The 17,465-nt window shown below is 52.5% G+C and overlaps 1 protein-coding gene across 4 annotated transcripts in view; it reads left to right on the forward strand.

Moving 5' to 3' along the window:
* Positions 1-17,465, forward strand: part of Loxl2 (lysyl oxidase like 2) — an 84,347-nt gene that overhangs the window by 48,249 nt on the left and 18,633 nt on the right. For 2 of the 4 annotated variants that reach the window (XM_076853583.1, XM_076853584.1), the window contains exons 5-7: positions 5,212-5,434; positions 7,967-8,171; positions 14,879-15,030. In XM_076853583.1, coding sequence (XP_076709698.1) covers positions 5,212-5,434; positions 7,967-8,171; positions 14,879-15,030 — 580 coding nt within the window. The remainder of the gene's footprint in view (positions 1-5,211; positions 5,435-7,966; positions 8,172-14,878; positions 15,031-17,465) is intronic. The other 2 variants (XM_076853585.1, XM_076853586.1) reach the window with 2 other exon arrangements.

The raw sequence follows: 17,465 nt of genomic DNA on the forward strand, positions 1-17,465 counted from the left end.
TGGGGTGACACAGTGGTGAGTGCCACCCTACAAGTCCCTGAAAAGGGCTCAGACCTTGTTGGCACCAGGAAGTCTCTATCATCTGAATATTTGGGCTAGCTCTGCCTGGTGACACACTCTGGTCTCGGCTTTTGCTACCAATGGGAGAGAGGAAACCCAGCTCCTCCCCCACAGGCTTCCTTCCTGGCTGGCCCCACCTGAACCCCAGCCGGGCCACAGGTCTGAGCTGGGCAGTATTGGCTTGTTCAGATGGCATTTGATAGCTGTCTCCACCTATGGCTACCAAAATCCCTCACAGCCTTTGAGGAGGCCATCTGAGGCCACTTTGAGCATGGCCCCCAGTAATCGTCACGTGTTTGAACTGCTCCCTGCTCATGCCACCCCCACAGCTGTAGATTTCTCTTTTTAAATGAGAGGAGGAAAAGGATTTGAAGGCCAGGAGTTGTCCCAGGCGGTTAGGGTTAGGGTCACAGCTAGCGGGTGGCAGGAGGGTGTGAAGACTCCTGAGCTTCTCTCTGTAAGCCTCTCTGTTGTTTTGGGGTTAGTCTCTGGGACTCAATGGCCAGTTGGGCCTCTATGTGCTCTGGGATAAAGGCAAGAATTTCTGGTGGTCCTTCTGGGGCTGAGCTGGCAGGGACTGGAGGGAGCTAATGGCACAGAGCCAGGGCTTCTGGAGTGCAGCAAGCCTCGGAGATCACTGGCCCATGTCTGCAGTCTGCAGGGGAGATGGAGACCTGAGGGTAATGGGCCTCAGACACACTGCCTGCTCCTGAGGAGCCTTCAGGATTGCTCAGGGCTGTTCCATGACAACTGTCCTCTGAGGTCTACACCACGGCTATGGCAGTTCCTCCTGGTGTGGCAGGTTCTCCTGGTGGCCAGGCCAGCTCGGCAGGGCTGGGGCACTGCTGACTTGGGGAACAGGATATCCAGGGACCCTGCTCAGAGGCTGAGGCCCACAGAAGCCTAGAAGCCAAGACTGAGGGCCTTCGTGGTCTCTGAATCAGTGGCTTCCAGTAGCACCTTTTCCCATCTCCCACTCACTCTTCCCACAGCCTGAGATGTGATGCTGACCACACCCATGGCCTCCCATGCAGCCTGGCGGCGCTAGGAAGGAAGTTGTTTTCAAAGTGGTTCTCAGTTTGTGTCTGTAATAATCTCAGCATTCCCCAAAGCCCCTTCTGGATTTTGCAGTTTGGAAATTCACCTGTTTAGCCCCCGAGCCTCTCTGTCTTGGGTTCGCGCCACTGTCTTACTGGGACCGGTTCTCTCTCTGCTAACCTGCAGAGCTGCTGGTCACTCACAGGTTCAAGTTACCCCATGGCCTCAGAGCGTCTGTTCTCCTTTCATTTGCCCACACCCCAGAGGCTTCTGCACCCTTAGCCTCACCACAAGTAGAGTCAGCCATCCTGACCCAAGACTTCTCTCTCCCTGCCCTGGCTTCTGCATTGGTCTGGAGAGCCATGTATGTGCCTTGAAGCTACGAAGCTTACACATCAGGTCCCTGTCCCTGGGGCCAATTACACTGTGTAGTCATCATCTTGATTTTAAAACGCAGGATCTCAATGTAGGTATTGATTTGTGATGAACTCACTGAGCGGCAATTCTGCTCGTAATGTCGTGACTCAGGAGTTAGAAAGGGCTCTGACAGTTTGGTTAGCTGAACCTTCCAAGCCCACCATGAGTTGAAGTGCTGGGCCTGCCTTGGTCTAACATAGGGGAAGGGATGCCGAGGCTGAGGGAGATTGAACTGTTGGAGTGGGTTTGTCATTGAAGACCTGCTCAGCCAGAAGGGTCAAGGATGCACACCCTTCACCATGCGGTGATGAGTAAGTTTGTAAGAGGCCCCCTGACTCCTTGAAGAGCTCTGTAGTGTCTCTTCTTTGTGGGCCAGACCCCAGTGGGAAAGGCAGCACCAAACTGGGAAACCCAATGCCACAGGAGTAACTCAGAGTGGCAGGAAGTGGTGCCAATCAACCACCAAAGACAAGGGGGCGGCATGTTCCCTGCAGGGACAGCAGAGTCTGACTCCTGCAGACCTCTGCTCTGGCAAGTGCATTTGGTGCTCCTCCCAGTGATAAGAGAAGCCTACTGAATCTCCCATCACCTGCAGAAGCAGACAAGTTCTAGGTCAAGTGAACAAGTCTAACCTGAATCAGAACAATAGAAAGTCACAGCCCTTAAGTCAATTCCCAGACTTAAGCCCCACTTTACAGACCTAAAACTCCAGAAAGAAGGAGAGGCCAGGTTCCCTTGATAAAGGACCTCGGTGCCCTGCCAAAGCTTATACTGTAGTTTCTCTCAGCCTTCTCCAAAGGGCCCCTTTACCAGGATGACCATGCTCTGGGGAGAAGGAAATAACTAGATCTTTTAGGGACTCCTGGGCATTGATTCCAGCTGATTCCAGGAGATCCAAAACATCCCTGTGGCCCCCCAGTCAGAGGGGCTTATGGAGTTTTAACTTGAGTCTGTCTTAAGGGGAATCCAGTGGATCTCAAACCCATTTTCTCAGTTCTGGAAAGAACAATTGGCGCAGACATACTCAGCAGCTGGCAGGATCCCACACAACCTAGTTCCCCCTTGGCTGGGGAGCCACTAGGACTTTGCATGTTTAGTGGACTGGGTCCAGCCCAGTGTTCCCACTAACCCCAGGCCTGGGCCTGGAGACCTCTTTTGTAAGTGGCTTCCATCTTGGCCAGTCATCCCTCCAATCTCCCCAGAGCCTCCTCTCTGCGTTGCTGGGGCCGGCAAACCCATCTATCCAGAGTGAATCATGCTGGGATAGAGGAGGGGGTGGCCCCTGGCTGCTGAAGGCCTGTGGAGGGTCACGGTGGGCTGTGCATTCCTGGGAGCTGGTGTAAGATGGAATCGGGGCTGCCCGGGGAAGGCAAGAGCAGGGCTGGGGCCGCTCCGCGTTTGCTGTGGGTGCTTCGCTCTCAATTAGAGCCTAGGACATCTGTTCCTGGAGAGGGTGGTGTTCACTGACGGCTGGAAGCCAGAGGAACTTCCTCAGCCAAGGCTGTCCAGTGTGGTCTGACCAATCCTCGTGCAGCTCCTGTTCCCCTGAGTGTGTCCTCCCGGTCAGCCAATGTGGGGGAGTCCAGGGGAACAAGCTGTGGGTTTCCCTGTGCTGGGGCCTTGCAGGAAGTGGGGAGGGGCGGGCAGTGGTTCTTGGAATGACTAATAGTCCTCCTGTGGAGTTCTCCACTCTCTGATTTTGTCACTGTGGCGAGCACACATCCTGAATTTCCCAGGATAGTCTGTATTACAAAGGTTTGTGTTGTTGCACCCACAGGTGTACTGGAATTGTCACAAGCCCCAGTGTGGGTTAAGGAGAGGATGACGGTGCCTGTAGGATTTCCTCTGTGCTCACATCCCATTCGCCCCAAGACAAAGCAGATGCTTTCAGGACACTTCTGGCCCTTTAAGGGTCAGCCTGCCCAGACAGGCTCTTCTGTTGGGCAGCTGGCCATGATGCTGTCTGACTTTCTGTGGCATCTTGCAAAGTTCTGCCAAGGAGGGTCAAGTGCATAGGCCCCAAAGAGCTGGCAGCATGAGAGGACAGGGTGCTTCTTCCCTCCTCCTTTTCAAATCCCACGATCACTCACAGCCTAGTAACAAGCCTGCTCTCCCATGAAGTCACCCTCATCTCTCTAGCCACAGGGGTCCCTCCTTTAGCCATACAGCTTTCCCCCCTTTAGCCACGCAGTTTTTATTTATTTATTGAACAGACACTTCCTATGTTTCGCATACTGTTTTAAGAGCTTTATAAATTTTGATTGATTTAACTGTCAAAATGCTGTGGTTTGACTGTCCCCTCCAGAACTCATGTTGAAATTGAATTGCAATTGGAACAGTTTTAAGAAGTAGGGCCTTTAAGAGATGACTGGTTGCTGGGCATGGTGCTACGCACTTGTAATCCCAGCAAATCAGGAGGCTAGGACAGGAGGGCTGCAAGTTCAAAGCCAGCTGCAGCAATTTGCAAGACCCTGTCTCAAAATAAAAAAGGAAAAAGGTCCAGGGATGTGGCTCAGTGGTTAAGTGTCCCTGGGTTTAATCCCAAGTACCAAAAAAAAAAAAAAAAAAAAAGACTTATTCCTGAGCACTCTGTGCTTCTGAATGGATTAATGCCACTCTTGTGGGACTGGGTTGGTCATCACGAGACTGGTTTTGTTTTAAAAGTGAGTTTGGCCCAATTTTCTCTGTCTTGTGTGTGCCTGCTTGTTCTACCATGAGGTGACCCAAGGCCCTCCCCCGATGCTGGCAACATGCTCTTAGACTTCTCTCAGTCTCCAGAACCATGAGCTAAACAAACTTATGTTATTTATAAATTATCCAGTCTGTGATATTGTTAGAGTAGCTGAAAATGGGCTAATACACATCATAGTCTTATTAAGTAAATATTTATTCTACTTCTGCTTTGAACATGAGGAAACTGAGTCATAGTTAACTTTCTATTAATCAGTGTATTACTTATTATTTTGGAAAAAAGCACATTGTCTTATCTTAATCCATATTCTGTCTTAAAAAAAATGAAAAAGGAACAATTTGCATGTATAGGAAATATAGACTAAGAAATTTCCTAGGACATGATATGGTGGCAGCTTCCACCTCACTGATTTTCCTGGGTGAGGATTTGATAAGAGCAGGGGCATTTTTTTTTTTAACTACTACTAAGAAAATTGTACTTTTGATGCCACACATGGGATCATTTAAGACTGTTCTCACTGGATTACATATTTAGTCTTGACTGTCTTTGGGAGAGAGTTTAGCTGTCAACTTGTACTGCTGGTTGACAAAGAGAAATAAAGCCCGTGAATGACAATAGCTTGTGCTGAAATTAACTGAAGAGTTAGGGTTGCGAGTCACTGCGAGTGGGTCCTGGGATCAGGGACCTCACCTCCCTAGAAACCTTGTTGCATTTTGTATGGACAGGCTGTGTCATTATTACTTCAGTGCCCGAGTTAGTCCTTGCTGTCCTGGAATGGCAGCTGCCTGAGGGCAGTAGGCCCTGAGCACCCTCTGGGTCCTGTCCCCAAGTGTCCAGCATAAACCTGGGCTCAGGGGGTGCTGGCAGAACACACTGAGCAGGACCCTGTCTTGGAGGCAGGCTGAGCTCTGGGAGCAGCGGCCATGTCCATCTTGTTCTGTTTCAAACAGAATCAGGGCTGGGTGCCACGATGCCCTGGTCACCGTCCTCTCTCCCCTCTGCAGAATGTTTGCCTCTCGGAGGAAGCAGCGCTACTGGCGGTTCTCCATGAACTGCACCGGCACGGAGACCCACATCTCCAGTTGCAAGCTGGGCCCCCATGTGTCTCGGGACCCTGTGAAGAACATCACCTGTGAGAATGGACAGCCAGCTGTGGTTAGTTGTGTGCCTGGCCAGGTCTTCAGCCCTGATGGGCCTTCGAGGTTCCGGAAGGCCTACAAACCAGAGGTGAGCATGGGGCTGGAGGTGTGGCCACTTGGCATCTGGCAGGCTTGACCCTTCCTCTGCAAAAGCGAAGGTGCCCTATTCTGTCTTTCCTCCATAACCACGAGGGGCAGCTCATTCTTTTTTCATACATCCACCAAATGGTCCCTGTGATATTTCTGTTCTGGAAACTGCTGATAGGGGGTGGGTGGGCAAGAAAAGCATGTGGAAAGAGAAGAGGGAGGGGGAGGAGAGGCTGACCACTGGTCAGGGCTGCATCCCTGCCCATCCAACCCAGGTCCTTGGTAGTCGTTACTGCAGCCTGGTGCGTCCCGTGTTAGCTGTGGTCTGACCCGGGGTACAAGGGAGTGGAGGGAGGCAGCAGGGAGTCCTTTGTCAGCCAGGTGAGGGCGGTGGGCGGAGCATGGGAGCAACAGCCCCTCCCCTCTCTGGGGTATCCTCTGTCCTCACTGCCTCCTGTCCCCTCTGTGCCTCCCTTAGTCCTCCCCTACTTCCCTCCCTGCGGCACCTGCAGAACTGCTCCTAGGAAGAGAAATGAAATCAGGGTGACAGCCAGAAGCCCCCAGGGTGCCTCTCCCAGACTGGGGAGATGTTTGGACAGAAGAGGAGCCTTAGATGTGAGCCTGGCTTTCAGCTCAAGGTGTAGGGACTGTTTGGAGTGACTTCCTGCCTCCCCAGCCCCTCAGGGACTTCAGAGTACACAGACATGACCACACTACCAGACATGCTCGCAGCCAGGGGACGTGGGCCCTCCTAGGCAACCCTATTCCACAGCCCCCCACAAGCCAAACCAGCCCCCTGCACGCCCCACCTCCCCTGCTGCGCAGTCTGATGGCCACGTCCTCTCCCTGGCCTGAGCCAGAGCCTGTGAGCACTCCTCGTGTGTCATCCAGAGTACCAGATCCTACTGTTTTGGAATTCCTCTGCTGTGTGGTTTATAGCAGAGCAATCAAGTTCATACCAAACCAATGGAAAAAGAAAGAAAGAAAGAAACAGGATGATTACATCACATTTTCCTTGGTTTCCGGCTTCCCTCCAGGGCCAGCTGACTCTGCCTGGCCACTGCTGGGCTGGGGCTAGGTTATCTGACACTCTGCCTCCATCAAGCTGGGGCCAGGATGCTGGGTTCCGTGGGAGGAGCCCCCTGGCTCCCCCTAGACAGCTTGAGACGAGGGAGCAGGGAGGGGAGATCAAGTTCTACAGAAAACAGCAGTTTTATTGATTATGTTCCACTTTTTTGGAGTGAGAATAAAAGTTCCTAAAGCCACTGGGCAATTTGCCCTCATCCCATCCCCTCCTTTTTTTCCTTCTCTCCCTAGTGCCTGAATCAGAGCAATCCCGGGGGTCTGTGAGTTCCCCAGCACCCCATCCTGCCAGGCTAGCTAGGTGCCACCACTGGGAGAGAGAGAGAGGCAGCTGGGGAGAGCTAGGCCACCCTCAGGTGGCCAAGGGATGTGAATTCTTGAAATCCACCCCTTCCAACCAAGTCTGCCTCATCCCTGCCATGGGTGGGTGGGTTGAAGGGAGTCCTGGGCCAAGGTCAGCATAGGTCAGGGTGGAACAAGGACTGTGGTCTGATCTGACTAGGATATCACAGTCGCCCAATAACACAGAGCCGCACAGACTTCTGAGCTTCCCTCAGCACACGTGCACATGCAGAAATGCTAGTAGGTAAGTGTGTACAACATGCAGACATACACAGAAACTGGTGCAAAGCAGAGTTTGTGGACAGATTGAGGCCAGTGGTTTCCATCTGTGGAACATGACCATTGGCTTCAGGATGCTGGTCCAAGTCCAGAAACCTCAGAAGGGGAGGAAGGCTTCCAGGCCATCCATGAGCACCAGGGCCATTTAAACCATAATGCTCCCACTTCTGCACGCTGGGGGCGGGGAAGCTATATCTTCTGAAATCAGGCTGCTTTGGGCTGGCACTGGAATCAGGGAGCAGCTGGACAGATGTTAGTCTTAACTAGGGAGGCTCCCCATCCCTGAGGCATCTGTGCTCTGAGTCACGGCCTGATTAGGTCTGGCTTTCTGGGTAAAACCTTACTTTCTAGCTCCCAATCTTCCCATTCTTCTCTCTGCTCCTTCCTGCCTCTCGTGGGTGGGCACAGCAGACTCTCCACAGGGCAGGCTCCCTGCAGGCCTGGTCTCCAGGGCTGCGCTGTAAGCAAGTGGGATTGTGAATTTGCAGATTTGGGGGGTAGGAGCTTCTCTCCATAGCTCTCCCACAGGAGGTTCTGCAGTCAAGTGATGGTGGGATCCTGGAGCCATGCCTAGGGTGGGGTCCCGATCTCATGAGGGTCCTTGGTGAGATCCCCAGTGGTCCAGGACAGAAGATCTCCTGGGGGGCTGCAGAGGAAGCTGTGCTGAACGGACTCTGCTGCACGACCCCCTCCCCACCACCCCTCGCAAACACACCTGGCCCAGTTTCAGCTCCTAGACTGGGGACCTGGCCTGGCAGAAAGTAGAGGAGTGGCGGGGAGCGGGCAGTGACCGCTGGCAGGCCGAACGCGCCTCGGCTTCTGCACTCAGCAGGACGGTGTGTCTCTTCAGCAACCCCTGGTGCGGCTGCGAGGTGGTGCCCAGGTCGGGGAGGGCCGAGTGGAGGTGCTCAAGAACGGAGAATGGGGGACCGTCTGTGACGACAAGTGGGACCTGGTGTCGGCCAGCGTGGTCTGCAGAGAGCTGGGCTTCGGGACTGCCAAAGAGGCCGTCACAGGCTCCCGGCTGGGGCAAGGTAAGGTACAGGGCAGCTGTTGGTGGGGCCTCTCTTCCCGGGAAAACATCTCTGTAGCCGGGCCTCAGCTGGGGACCGTGACCTCATCCAGCCCTTCGTGCTTTGCTCCTCCACCGGCAGCTGCTGCTCCATTAGAGAATCGCAAACTTCTCCCCAGACAATTGGGGCTGAAAGGGACCTTGGAGAGCGTTGAGCCCCCACTTCATGGGTTTGGAAGCTGAGGCCCAGAGAAGGGAGTCGGTCCTTGAAACAAAATGACACTGGCAGCCAGAGAACACCCCAGCCTTGCTCTCCTGACTCCTTACCCTGGGCTCTCTGCTGCCCCTCCAAGAGAGACAGGATTTCCAGGCCCTCCTCCAGGGCAGGGTCTCAGGCTGAGGACCATGCAGGACACAAATGAACCCACTGTCACCTTACTTTCCACCCTGCTGCAGTCTCACAAACATTGACAGCTGAGAGAGTGAACAGCGTGCCCTTCTCTGACCTCATGAAACACTAATGAGAAAGGGCCTGGTTTTTATTAAGTGTCCTGAACAAATTTTTTATGTGAGCAAAGAACATAAGTACAGAAAGCTTTCGTGGGGGCTGTCTGTTGAGAGCAGTGCTGTCACTTTGAGATGGCAGGACAGGTTGCCTCTGGGCCTCACGAAGACGGCTCATGCTTGCAAGCCCTGGTCCTTCCAAAGGAGGAGTCCTCACCCCAGATCCACCATAAGCCGTGAGTGCACAGCCCTCCCTAGGAGAACTGTGTTTGGGTGAGGAAAGTCATGGTCAGTCATTTCCTGGGATAGTTCCAGCGTACAGGGAGGCTGCTGCAGCCGTGGGCCACTCTGGCTGGGAGGAGGCGGCGAGGAAGGTTCTTGGGCTGTGGATGAGGGGTGGGGTGTCCTACAGTGTGGGGAGAGGATGTTCCCATACCGTCAGATGTGGAGCCATCACCCCACAGGAAGGAATGTGGTGAGGTCATTGGTTGCAGCCTGGAGGAATAATAGTCTCCCCTCACCCGGGGCCTGAGTGCCACATCCAGTGGCTTCCCAGTGTGAGACTCCAGAGTCCTGGGTTGAACTTCACCTCCAGCTCACTTAAAGAACATGGAGCTTTCCCAGTTCTAGCAGGGGAGTTCACCTCTCTATGGCCATTTGTTGGTCCTTTCTGTAGGATGCAGTGCCCCAGCTACTAGGAGACAACACTTAAGTGGTTCCCTGAGGCTGCATGGAGGCTCCTGTGGACTAGGGATAGTCTTGGGATCATAGACAGCACTGCTGGGGAGGACCTTAAGCCCCAGATTTGCCTCCTTTTACCCTCACCCCAACCCAGACCTGGTCACGTTGGAACTCCCTCTGCCTCTGTCCTTTAACCCATGTGCACATGCTGGGTGTGCGTTGAAGGCTGAAGACCTGGGCTGGATGTTAGCAGCACATGTGCCGCCTCATGGCCGCCATTGTTCCCTTTAACAAGTGGTCCTCCTCCCTGGTTCCAGGGAACTCTTCAGGGTCCCCTGGGCTCCTGAGTATTCTCACAGTCCTCTCTACCAATGGACCCACATGTGGGTTTGCCCTCTCCCAAGGCCTACAAGACCAGGGCCACTCACTCCGAGGAATAAACAAGTTCCCAATGACATGAACATTCCATTCACCGTGGGCGGGGGCTGTGTGACATCATGGTTTCACTGCCCAGAGCAGCCAGAGGTTTCCAAGGGCCTGGCGACCTCTAGGAAAAAGAGGCTTCGGGCATTTTTGCTGCTGCCCTTGAGAGAACCAGTGGGTGACTCATCGTCTCCTGCCACATTGGGTGGGCAACTCCAGTAGGCAGAAAGAGGAAAGTACCACATTCAGTGTCACACAGAGCAGGCAGGGTCATCCTTTGGTCCTGGCTCTACGCACCAAGTAACCACACCCACACCCAGGGTGGTGAAAGGGCAGTGCCTCAGAGCTGAGCAATCTGATCCTCATCCTGGCCCAGCTACCTACTTGCTCCATGACCTTGAGGAACCTTCTGGGCCTGGGATTCTTCACCGTAAGGCAAGGTAGTGGGTGGATGGTGTCTGAGGCTCTGTCTGGCTCCAGCCTCACGGGATGGATGTTGGGTCTTGGGGGGCTGCCCTTGGTACTTCAGGACCCACAGAGCAGGACTCTAGCTGTCTGTTGACACAGTCACCCTCCACCTGAGACCGAGCACTAGGTGAGGACTGTGCCCGTCTTTTATCTCCGTGTCCTTGGAGTCCAGGCCCAACACAAGTGCTCCAGAGACGGTCACATGGTAAACAATGAATGAACGTGTCCCACCAAAATAAGAGGAGTCCTCTGAACAGACTAGACCAGCTCTGTCCAATAGAAATATAATATGTGTAATTTTGAATTTTCTAGTAGTCATGTGAAGTTAGTGAAACTGACTTTAAGATTTCCTTTAGCTCAGTATATCCAAAATATTGTGATTTCAATGTGTAATCAATATAAAGGCTATTAATGAGATTGCTTGCATTTTCAGTACAAAGTCCTTGAAATCCAGGATATAATTTAGACTTTGCAGCATGTCTGTTTGTACTGGCTACATTTTCGGAGCTCAGCAGCCACACGTGGCCACTGTCTACTACATTGGCAGGGCAGTGCCAGAGAAGTGGCTTTAAACCTCTTCGGTTCATAGTGAGAGATAATTGGCAGAGGTGCCACACATCCAAAACTGAAGCAGAGGTTTTGTGAAAGACAACATGCAGAGCACCGAAAGTCCCGGTCTGCTTTGTCATGTTTTCTAAAATCCGATTATAGCCGGCTTAGTTGTCAGTTTGACTTCTAATGGCCTGGACACCACAGAGCCCATGGCATTGCTCCAGGAGGTCATTTGTGGCTCCTCCAAACATGTGGTCACCCAGGCCAGGGTCTGTACATGGAGGAGGAGCAGAGCCAGAGTAAAGGTGGAAAGGTACTATGAAGAGAGGGCTTTCGAGAACAACCCAGAACCCAGAACAAGTAAATACTGAAGGTCAAGGATGCAGAATGTCAAACCCAAGTCAGGAACAGAACTATGGGCCCAAAGGTACCCAGCATGCTACAGCTGGTCCCCATCACAGAACAGGGAGGGGCAGGGAAGAGGGTGGGACACACTGAACCTCCCATCTCTGGGCTCTCTCTGATGTGCCAGAGAGTGGGCCTGGACACATGCTTCCAGGGTCTCATTCCTTGATGTCTGGGAGAGTCAATACGTTTACATAGAAATTAAGTCAGAAGGGGACAGACCAATTGCTAGATGGAGTTTAAAGCATGTCAAGCCTTGAGTTAAACATTCTCCTCTTGATGAGGCCTACACCATGGTCTAGCAACCCTCCACTATCCTCTGAGGGCCATTTGGGCTGCATCCTGAAGTGGAGAATTCATTTATTCCATCAACACCTTTAGTTATGGTTTCTGCTCTTAAAGAGTTGGCATCAAGTGAGAGAAATAAGAAATAACCCAAAGATAACTTATACTAAAAATAGTTGATGATATATAAGGAATAATACTGATGACAGTGCCTGCCATTTCCTGGGTCCCTAGGAACCTGAAGGACTTAGTCTCACCCACTCCTCACGACCTGCAGCCTGAACCATCAGTGTTATCATTGCCCTTCTACAGACGAGCACAGCTCAGGAAGGTGTGCCATGTCCCACGGATCCGTGGCTCCCTGGCCTTCCATCCTGAGACTGGATTCGGCCTGGGGCCAGCTGACCAGCTCATTGCCTGCTAAGCCAGAGCTGTAAAGGCTGCAGCAGTTTAGACGATGCTGAGGTTTTTATCAAGCTGTGTCAGGGAGGGGGGCAGATCTGAAGCGCTACTTGACGTCGTCTTCTGAGGTGGGCAGGAAGGAGAAGGCACCCCAGGAGCAGGAGGCAGCCGGAGCATCCCAAGGGAAGAGGGGACCTAACCCAGAGAGGGAGCTCCTTTCCGACCCAGGTGTCCCTCCTGGTTCTCCTGAGAGGGCCTCGGAAGCTCAGCGAGAGCATGCTATGGGGCCACTGTCTGGTTTGAATCCTGGGTCCCCCACTGGGTCTGTTACTTCATATTTGCTGCTCAGATTCCTCATTTATGGGTCGCTGTAATGAAGAAATGATGTTTATAAGCGGTGTGTTTAGGATGGGATCCACCGAACACATAGCAAGTGCTCAGTAAAGATCAGCTGTCATCAAATCCCCATCACCATACTCAGAGTCTGCAGAAAGCCCCTGAGGCCCCTGGGGACCTAGACCCCAGGCTGCTGCCCCTTCCTGTGACCTATAAGTTGTGCTTGCTTCAAGGGCTTTGTTAAGCATCTGTACTGTGTCACACATACCTTTGCACTCTTGAGTCCTTGGGTGCTTTCAACCATTGTCTTCAAGTGTTTTTATAAATTTATAAAATTCCTGGGAATTGGAAGCATCATTGCTTATGAGATTTCCAGAGAAATGGAAACTTGGCTCTTACCTACTGTAGGAGTGGATCCCAGAATGCAGTTTGTGGCCTCAGTATGCTTAGACACTGTCTATCTCCAGAACCTGGTTTTGTTCCCTCTGCGATTCAGGAGGAGGAGGAGAAGGTCCAAGAGAAGACCTTTGGGTTCCAGCAAAAACAGCTCGGAGGTTGAAAGTGCCATTTCCTGGAACAGGGAGGGCTGGCAGAGAAACAGGCGAGGGAAGATCTCAGATCTCAAAAGAACCTTCTTTGGGCTCTGAAGCACCTGTGGTTATCTCTGTCTTTATTCCTGACCTCACAAGTCTTTGTGTAACTCCTGCCTCCCCCAGGACTGGGTGCTCTTAGCCCAGGGGTCACCAACACCTAGCGCAGAGGCTGATGGGTGACAGGTGCTCAGTGAAGTGAACAGCATCTGCAGAGACACTAGGGAGCACTCGCTATATGCCAGGCACTGGTTGGGAACACACAAAGGGAAAGCCAGGGGGTCCTCCAGCCCAGGGGGGAAGACAGACAGATGTTCAGTAAAGCAGTGTGCTCAGTGAGGGAATCCAAAGTAGACTAGGGTGATGTAGGGGTCGGAAAGGCTTCTCTAGGGAAGTGAAGGATGAGCAAGAGTCAGCTGGTGAGCCCTGGAAGGGAGAGCGGTCCAGGCAGAGGGAGCACTCAGCTCCGTGGAGGAGCCACGAGACCCAGCTGAGGGGAGGACAGCAGGCAGAGCTGGAGCACAAAAGTGAAGCCAGATCACGCAGGACCTCGGAGGCCACTTGAGGGCTGTGAATTCTGCCTGCTTCTCCCTCGGTGCATCAAGCCACCAGCCAGGCATTTTCAGATGGGGAGTGACATGATCCAACGTGCATTTAAAGCTCTCCTGGGCTGTTCTGTGGCCAGTAGGCTGAAACAAGCCAGAAGGAAGAAGGCTGGCAGGCCACTGTGTCTTTGTACATGGGAGATGTTAGGGTCACATTTTGTCACAGTGATGGAAAAAAAATGCATCCGGATTTTGAGGAGTGAGCAGGACATGACTGATGGGTTGTCAGGGATTCGGGAGGAGGAGGAGGAGAAGGTCCAAGAGATGACCTTTGGGTTCCAGCAAAAACAGCTCGGTGGTTGGAGGTGCCATTTCCTGGAACAGGGAGGGCTGGCAGAGAAACAGGCGAGGGAAGATCTCAGAGGGAACAAAACCAGGAGACTCTTCCCAGAGGTTTGTCTCAGTGGGGAGGAGAGTGCCAGGCCCAAGGGAGGCATGGGGTCATAGGAGAGGCTCCTGAAGACAGGAGGTTTGAGATAATATTAGAGCACTGAGGGACAGGACCCACGTGGGGGCATGGGGAGGGTCAGGAGGGCAAAGAGATAGCAGCAGAGCAGGATCCAAAAAGGGGGAGTCTGTGAACCCCAGAGCACATGCCAAGGACTGCACCTGCTGCTGCCTGCTGGCCTTGGCAGAGGGGCAGCGCCTCTGTGAGCAGAAGGGAACTGGAGAGTGGTTGCCTTGGAATTTCTCTCCCCAGCTGTGGAAGGCTCACTGCTGTCATCCCAGTGCTACTAAGAGAAGAGTCCCCACATTGTCACCAAGGGGCACTTGCTGGATATGTCCCGTCTGCCCCTCCAGTTCTACTCCCCACTGTTGCCCAGGGTGCCAGGTGCCCAAAGGCACAGCTGGGTTTGGTCCACACAGAGCACTGACAGGAACCAGAGGAGAGGAGAGCAGGGGGCGTTTATTTCCCTGTAGGGCTCCCATGGGTGATGTCCCTCCACCAAGGGGACAGCTCTTATCAGGTGGCTTCTTCCTGTTACTCACAGGGGTACATCCAAGTTCCAATGTTATTAGCTCCTGAGTACCGGAACTTCCTTTGTGATTTCTACACTCCATCCATACCTTTATTTTAAAGTTCCCTTTTTCTAATTCAGACACCCAATTTGTATGTACCATCTATTTCCTGCAAAGACCCTAATTGATTTAGCAGCAGTCAAGGCTTAGGATTCGTAAATGCCTGGAACGCTGAAGTGGGAAACTTAGATATCTTCCAGTCCAACTCCTTTATCAATGTAAGAAACACTGTGATTTGGCCAAGATCATACCTCAGGTTAGTAAAGAATTTTCCTTACTCCTATGGTGGAAGTGAATCCCAAGATATTTACAGTGTTCTTTCCAGGGAGAAGAGCTGGGGTCTCTGAGCTGACCACAGGCGGCAGTTAGGAGAGTTTGGAGGATGGGAGAGACAGGTTTTCATCGTCCAGAGGTTGCCTTCTGATGCTTTCATGGCCCGTGTCCCTCTGCCTCACCAGGGATGGGACCCATCCACCTCAATGAGGTCCAGTGCACGGGGACGGAGAAGTCCATCATAGAGTGCAAACTCAACACGGAGGCCCAGGGCTGCAGCCACGAGGAGGACGCTGGCGTGAGATGTAACATCCCTGTCATGGGCTTTCAGAAAAAGGTAGGAGACCGGATGCCCAGAGGGGACTGTGCTACCAAGGCCCCAGAAAGGACAGACCAGGTGGCCTCACAGGGAAGGATTCTCCAGGGTAAATGAGGGTGCTCCGAGGTGAACTCAGAGAAGGTTTGGGCTCTGCTGCTATCACCATGAGCGTCATTGTCACTTAGAATTTGTAAATGTGCCAAATGAGAAAGCATGCATAAAAGCACCACCTCCTTAGTGGCAGGTGCCCTGTCATTCCCTGCAGGCCACACTCTGCTATGGGACAGGACTGCAGTCTGATGGCAGTCAGTTCTCCCTGCAAGGCACTTAGTCTGTGGCACCCGTGACACTCTTCCACAGGCCCTTTCCAAGGTCCCCAAGAAACCCCATGGACCACAGGTCTGTATCCCACACAGGTGTGAGCACTGTCCAGACCATATTTGGTAACCAGAGGGAAAGAAAAAGGACTCGACAGGGACAGGGACACAATACCCCTCCCTGCCACTTCTTGAGGTACAGCCTATAAAACCTGCACTGAGCCCCCTACCCCAGGTGACCTTGCCCACTGAGTAGCCACAGGATGATTCCTCCTTGCTTTGCACAGGATCTGTCCAATCATGTGAAAAGGCCCGGGGACTCCTACACACTGCTCCTTGCTATGCCTTGAGTTCGGTCACATGCTGTGCATCTGGCACAGGCTGGCACACTGGAATTGCTCCTTAGTGTTCAGCTTCACAATGAGAAGATGCAGATACACTGGGGTGCAGGATGGCTCCCCAGCCAGGCCCCTATCAGACAGCAATTCTCCACCTTGGCCCCAGCACACCAAAGGTGCTACTGAACCAGTCGGCCACGACACATCTCCTGCGGTTCTCCCAGCGGGGCCTTAAATGCAGACACACAGCACTTGACCAAGCTGTGTGTAGTCACCTGTAGTGAGCAGGAGTGTGCTGGGGTTTGGGGGAGGCCTGCCATCTGACCTGCCTAGTAGCACTCCCAGGGAGGCCTAATTGGCCTACAAAAGGTGATGAGCCATGAGTCCTGGTGCGCAGGACAGTTGGATGAAGTGAAAGTGGAGTTTTCATGGCAAAAAAAGTGCTAGCTTTTAACACCAGCCACTCTCACCTTGCCAGGGGCCTAGGGAAATGAGTGATCCCTGAGTTCCAGCCGAGGGTGTCCGGGGGCTTGTGCCTGCAACTGTGGTCATTCCTGTGGAAGACATTCCTACTTAGGGGTGAATCTGTCAAGACTTCTGAGCTTTATCACTATAATAGTCAGCTGGGGCTGCTGTAACAGAAGACCACAGTCCCAGCGGCTGTAAAAACACAAATATGTTCTCCCAGTCTGGTAGCTGGAAGTCCAAGTCAAGGCATTGGCAGGGTGGTTTCTTCTGAGGCCACTGTCCTGAGGCATGCAGATGGCACCTTCCACCCATGTCCTTACTGGGCCTTTCCTCTGTGCATACACCTACCTCCCTGGTGTCTCTTCACCTTATAAGGACACTAGTCCCTGTTACACTGATACCAAGACCCTCAAATAACTCTCAGACACACATTGCCATTCTAATTAAGGCTTTATTGCTGGCATCAGTGGTCACTTTGCTCTCTAAAGAATGAGATAGTCAGGGTGGCGTGCCCGCCTTCAGTTGCCCTCATATTTAAGCCAAAAAAATCACAAAAGGGATGTTTGGGGGTTTAGCCAATGTAAGCAAGAAAGTACAGAAGCTGAATTGGGCAGTTAACAGGACAATGCAATGGGTACATTGGTATTTCCCACAGGACTTTCCAGGTTGGCATAGCAGCAAGCCAGCAGAAAGGAAGTGGGTCAAAATGACCCTAGTTGAGTACAAGTTAGAGAATGGTTACTAACGTCTGGACAATCAATCTCTAACAAGATACATTGCCCAAGAAATATAGAAAGCAAAGAGAACGATTTTACATTGTGTAAGAATTACTATTTTGTGTTGCCAAGTGTGTAATAGTAGGTAACTATGAATGGGCACAGAGGTGGGGCTTTCCCATGGGAGAAGCATTTCTTACATGATATGGAGTCTCAGGGTAAAATGGAGTCTGTTTGGCCTTTGCCCATATAGCCTGACCCATAGCACCCCCCACGATCTGATGTGACCTTCATTACCTCCTTAAAGAACCCATCTCCAAATACAGTCACAAGGTGGGGGGAATGTCAACGGCTTCAACGTTAAGATTTAGGAGGGGACACAATTCAGTGCCTAACGATCACCCCATAGCTGATTCCTTAATTAATCTCAAGTCTTTAGTTTCTCCTGTGAAAGGAGAGAGTGGAGAGATGACTCCTAGGTCCCTTCCCTCCAGCCCTATTCAGTAGGGAATGGGCCTCTGCAGTGAGTGGCTGGGAAGGGCTGCTTACTTGGGACCAGGTGGTCTTGTTCTTCCAGCCACAGCACAGTCTCCATGTCCCCCCTGCAGGGAGAG

This window comes from Callospermophilus lateralis, chromosome 4, assembly GCF_048772815.1.
Source record: "Callospermophilus lateralis isolate mCalLat2 chromosome 4, mCalLat2.hap1, whole genome shotgun sequence".
Classification (NCBI taxonomy): Eukaryota; Metazoa; Chordata; class Mammalia; order Rodentia; family Sciuridae; genus Callospermophilus; species Callospermophilus lateralis.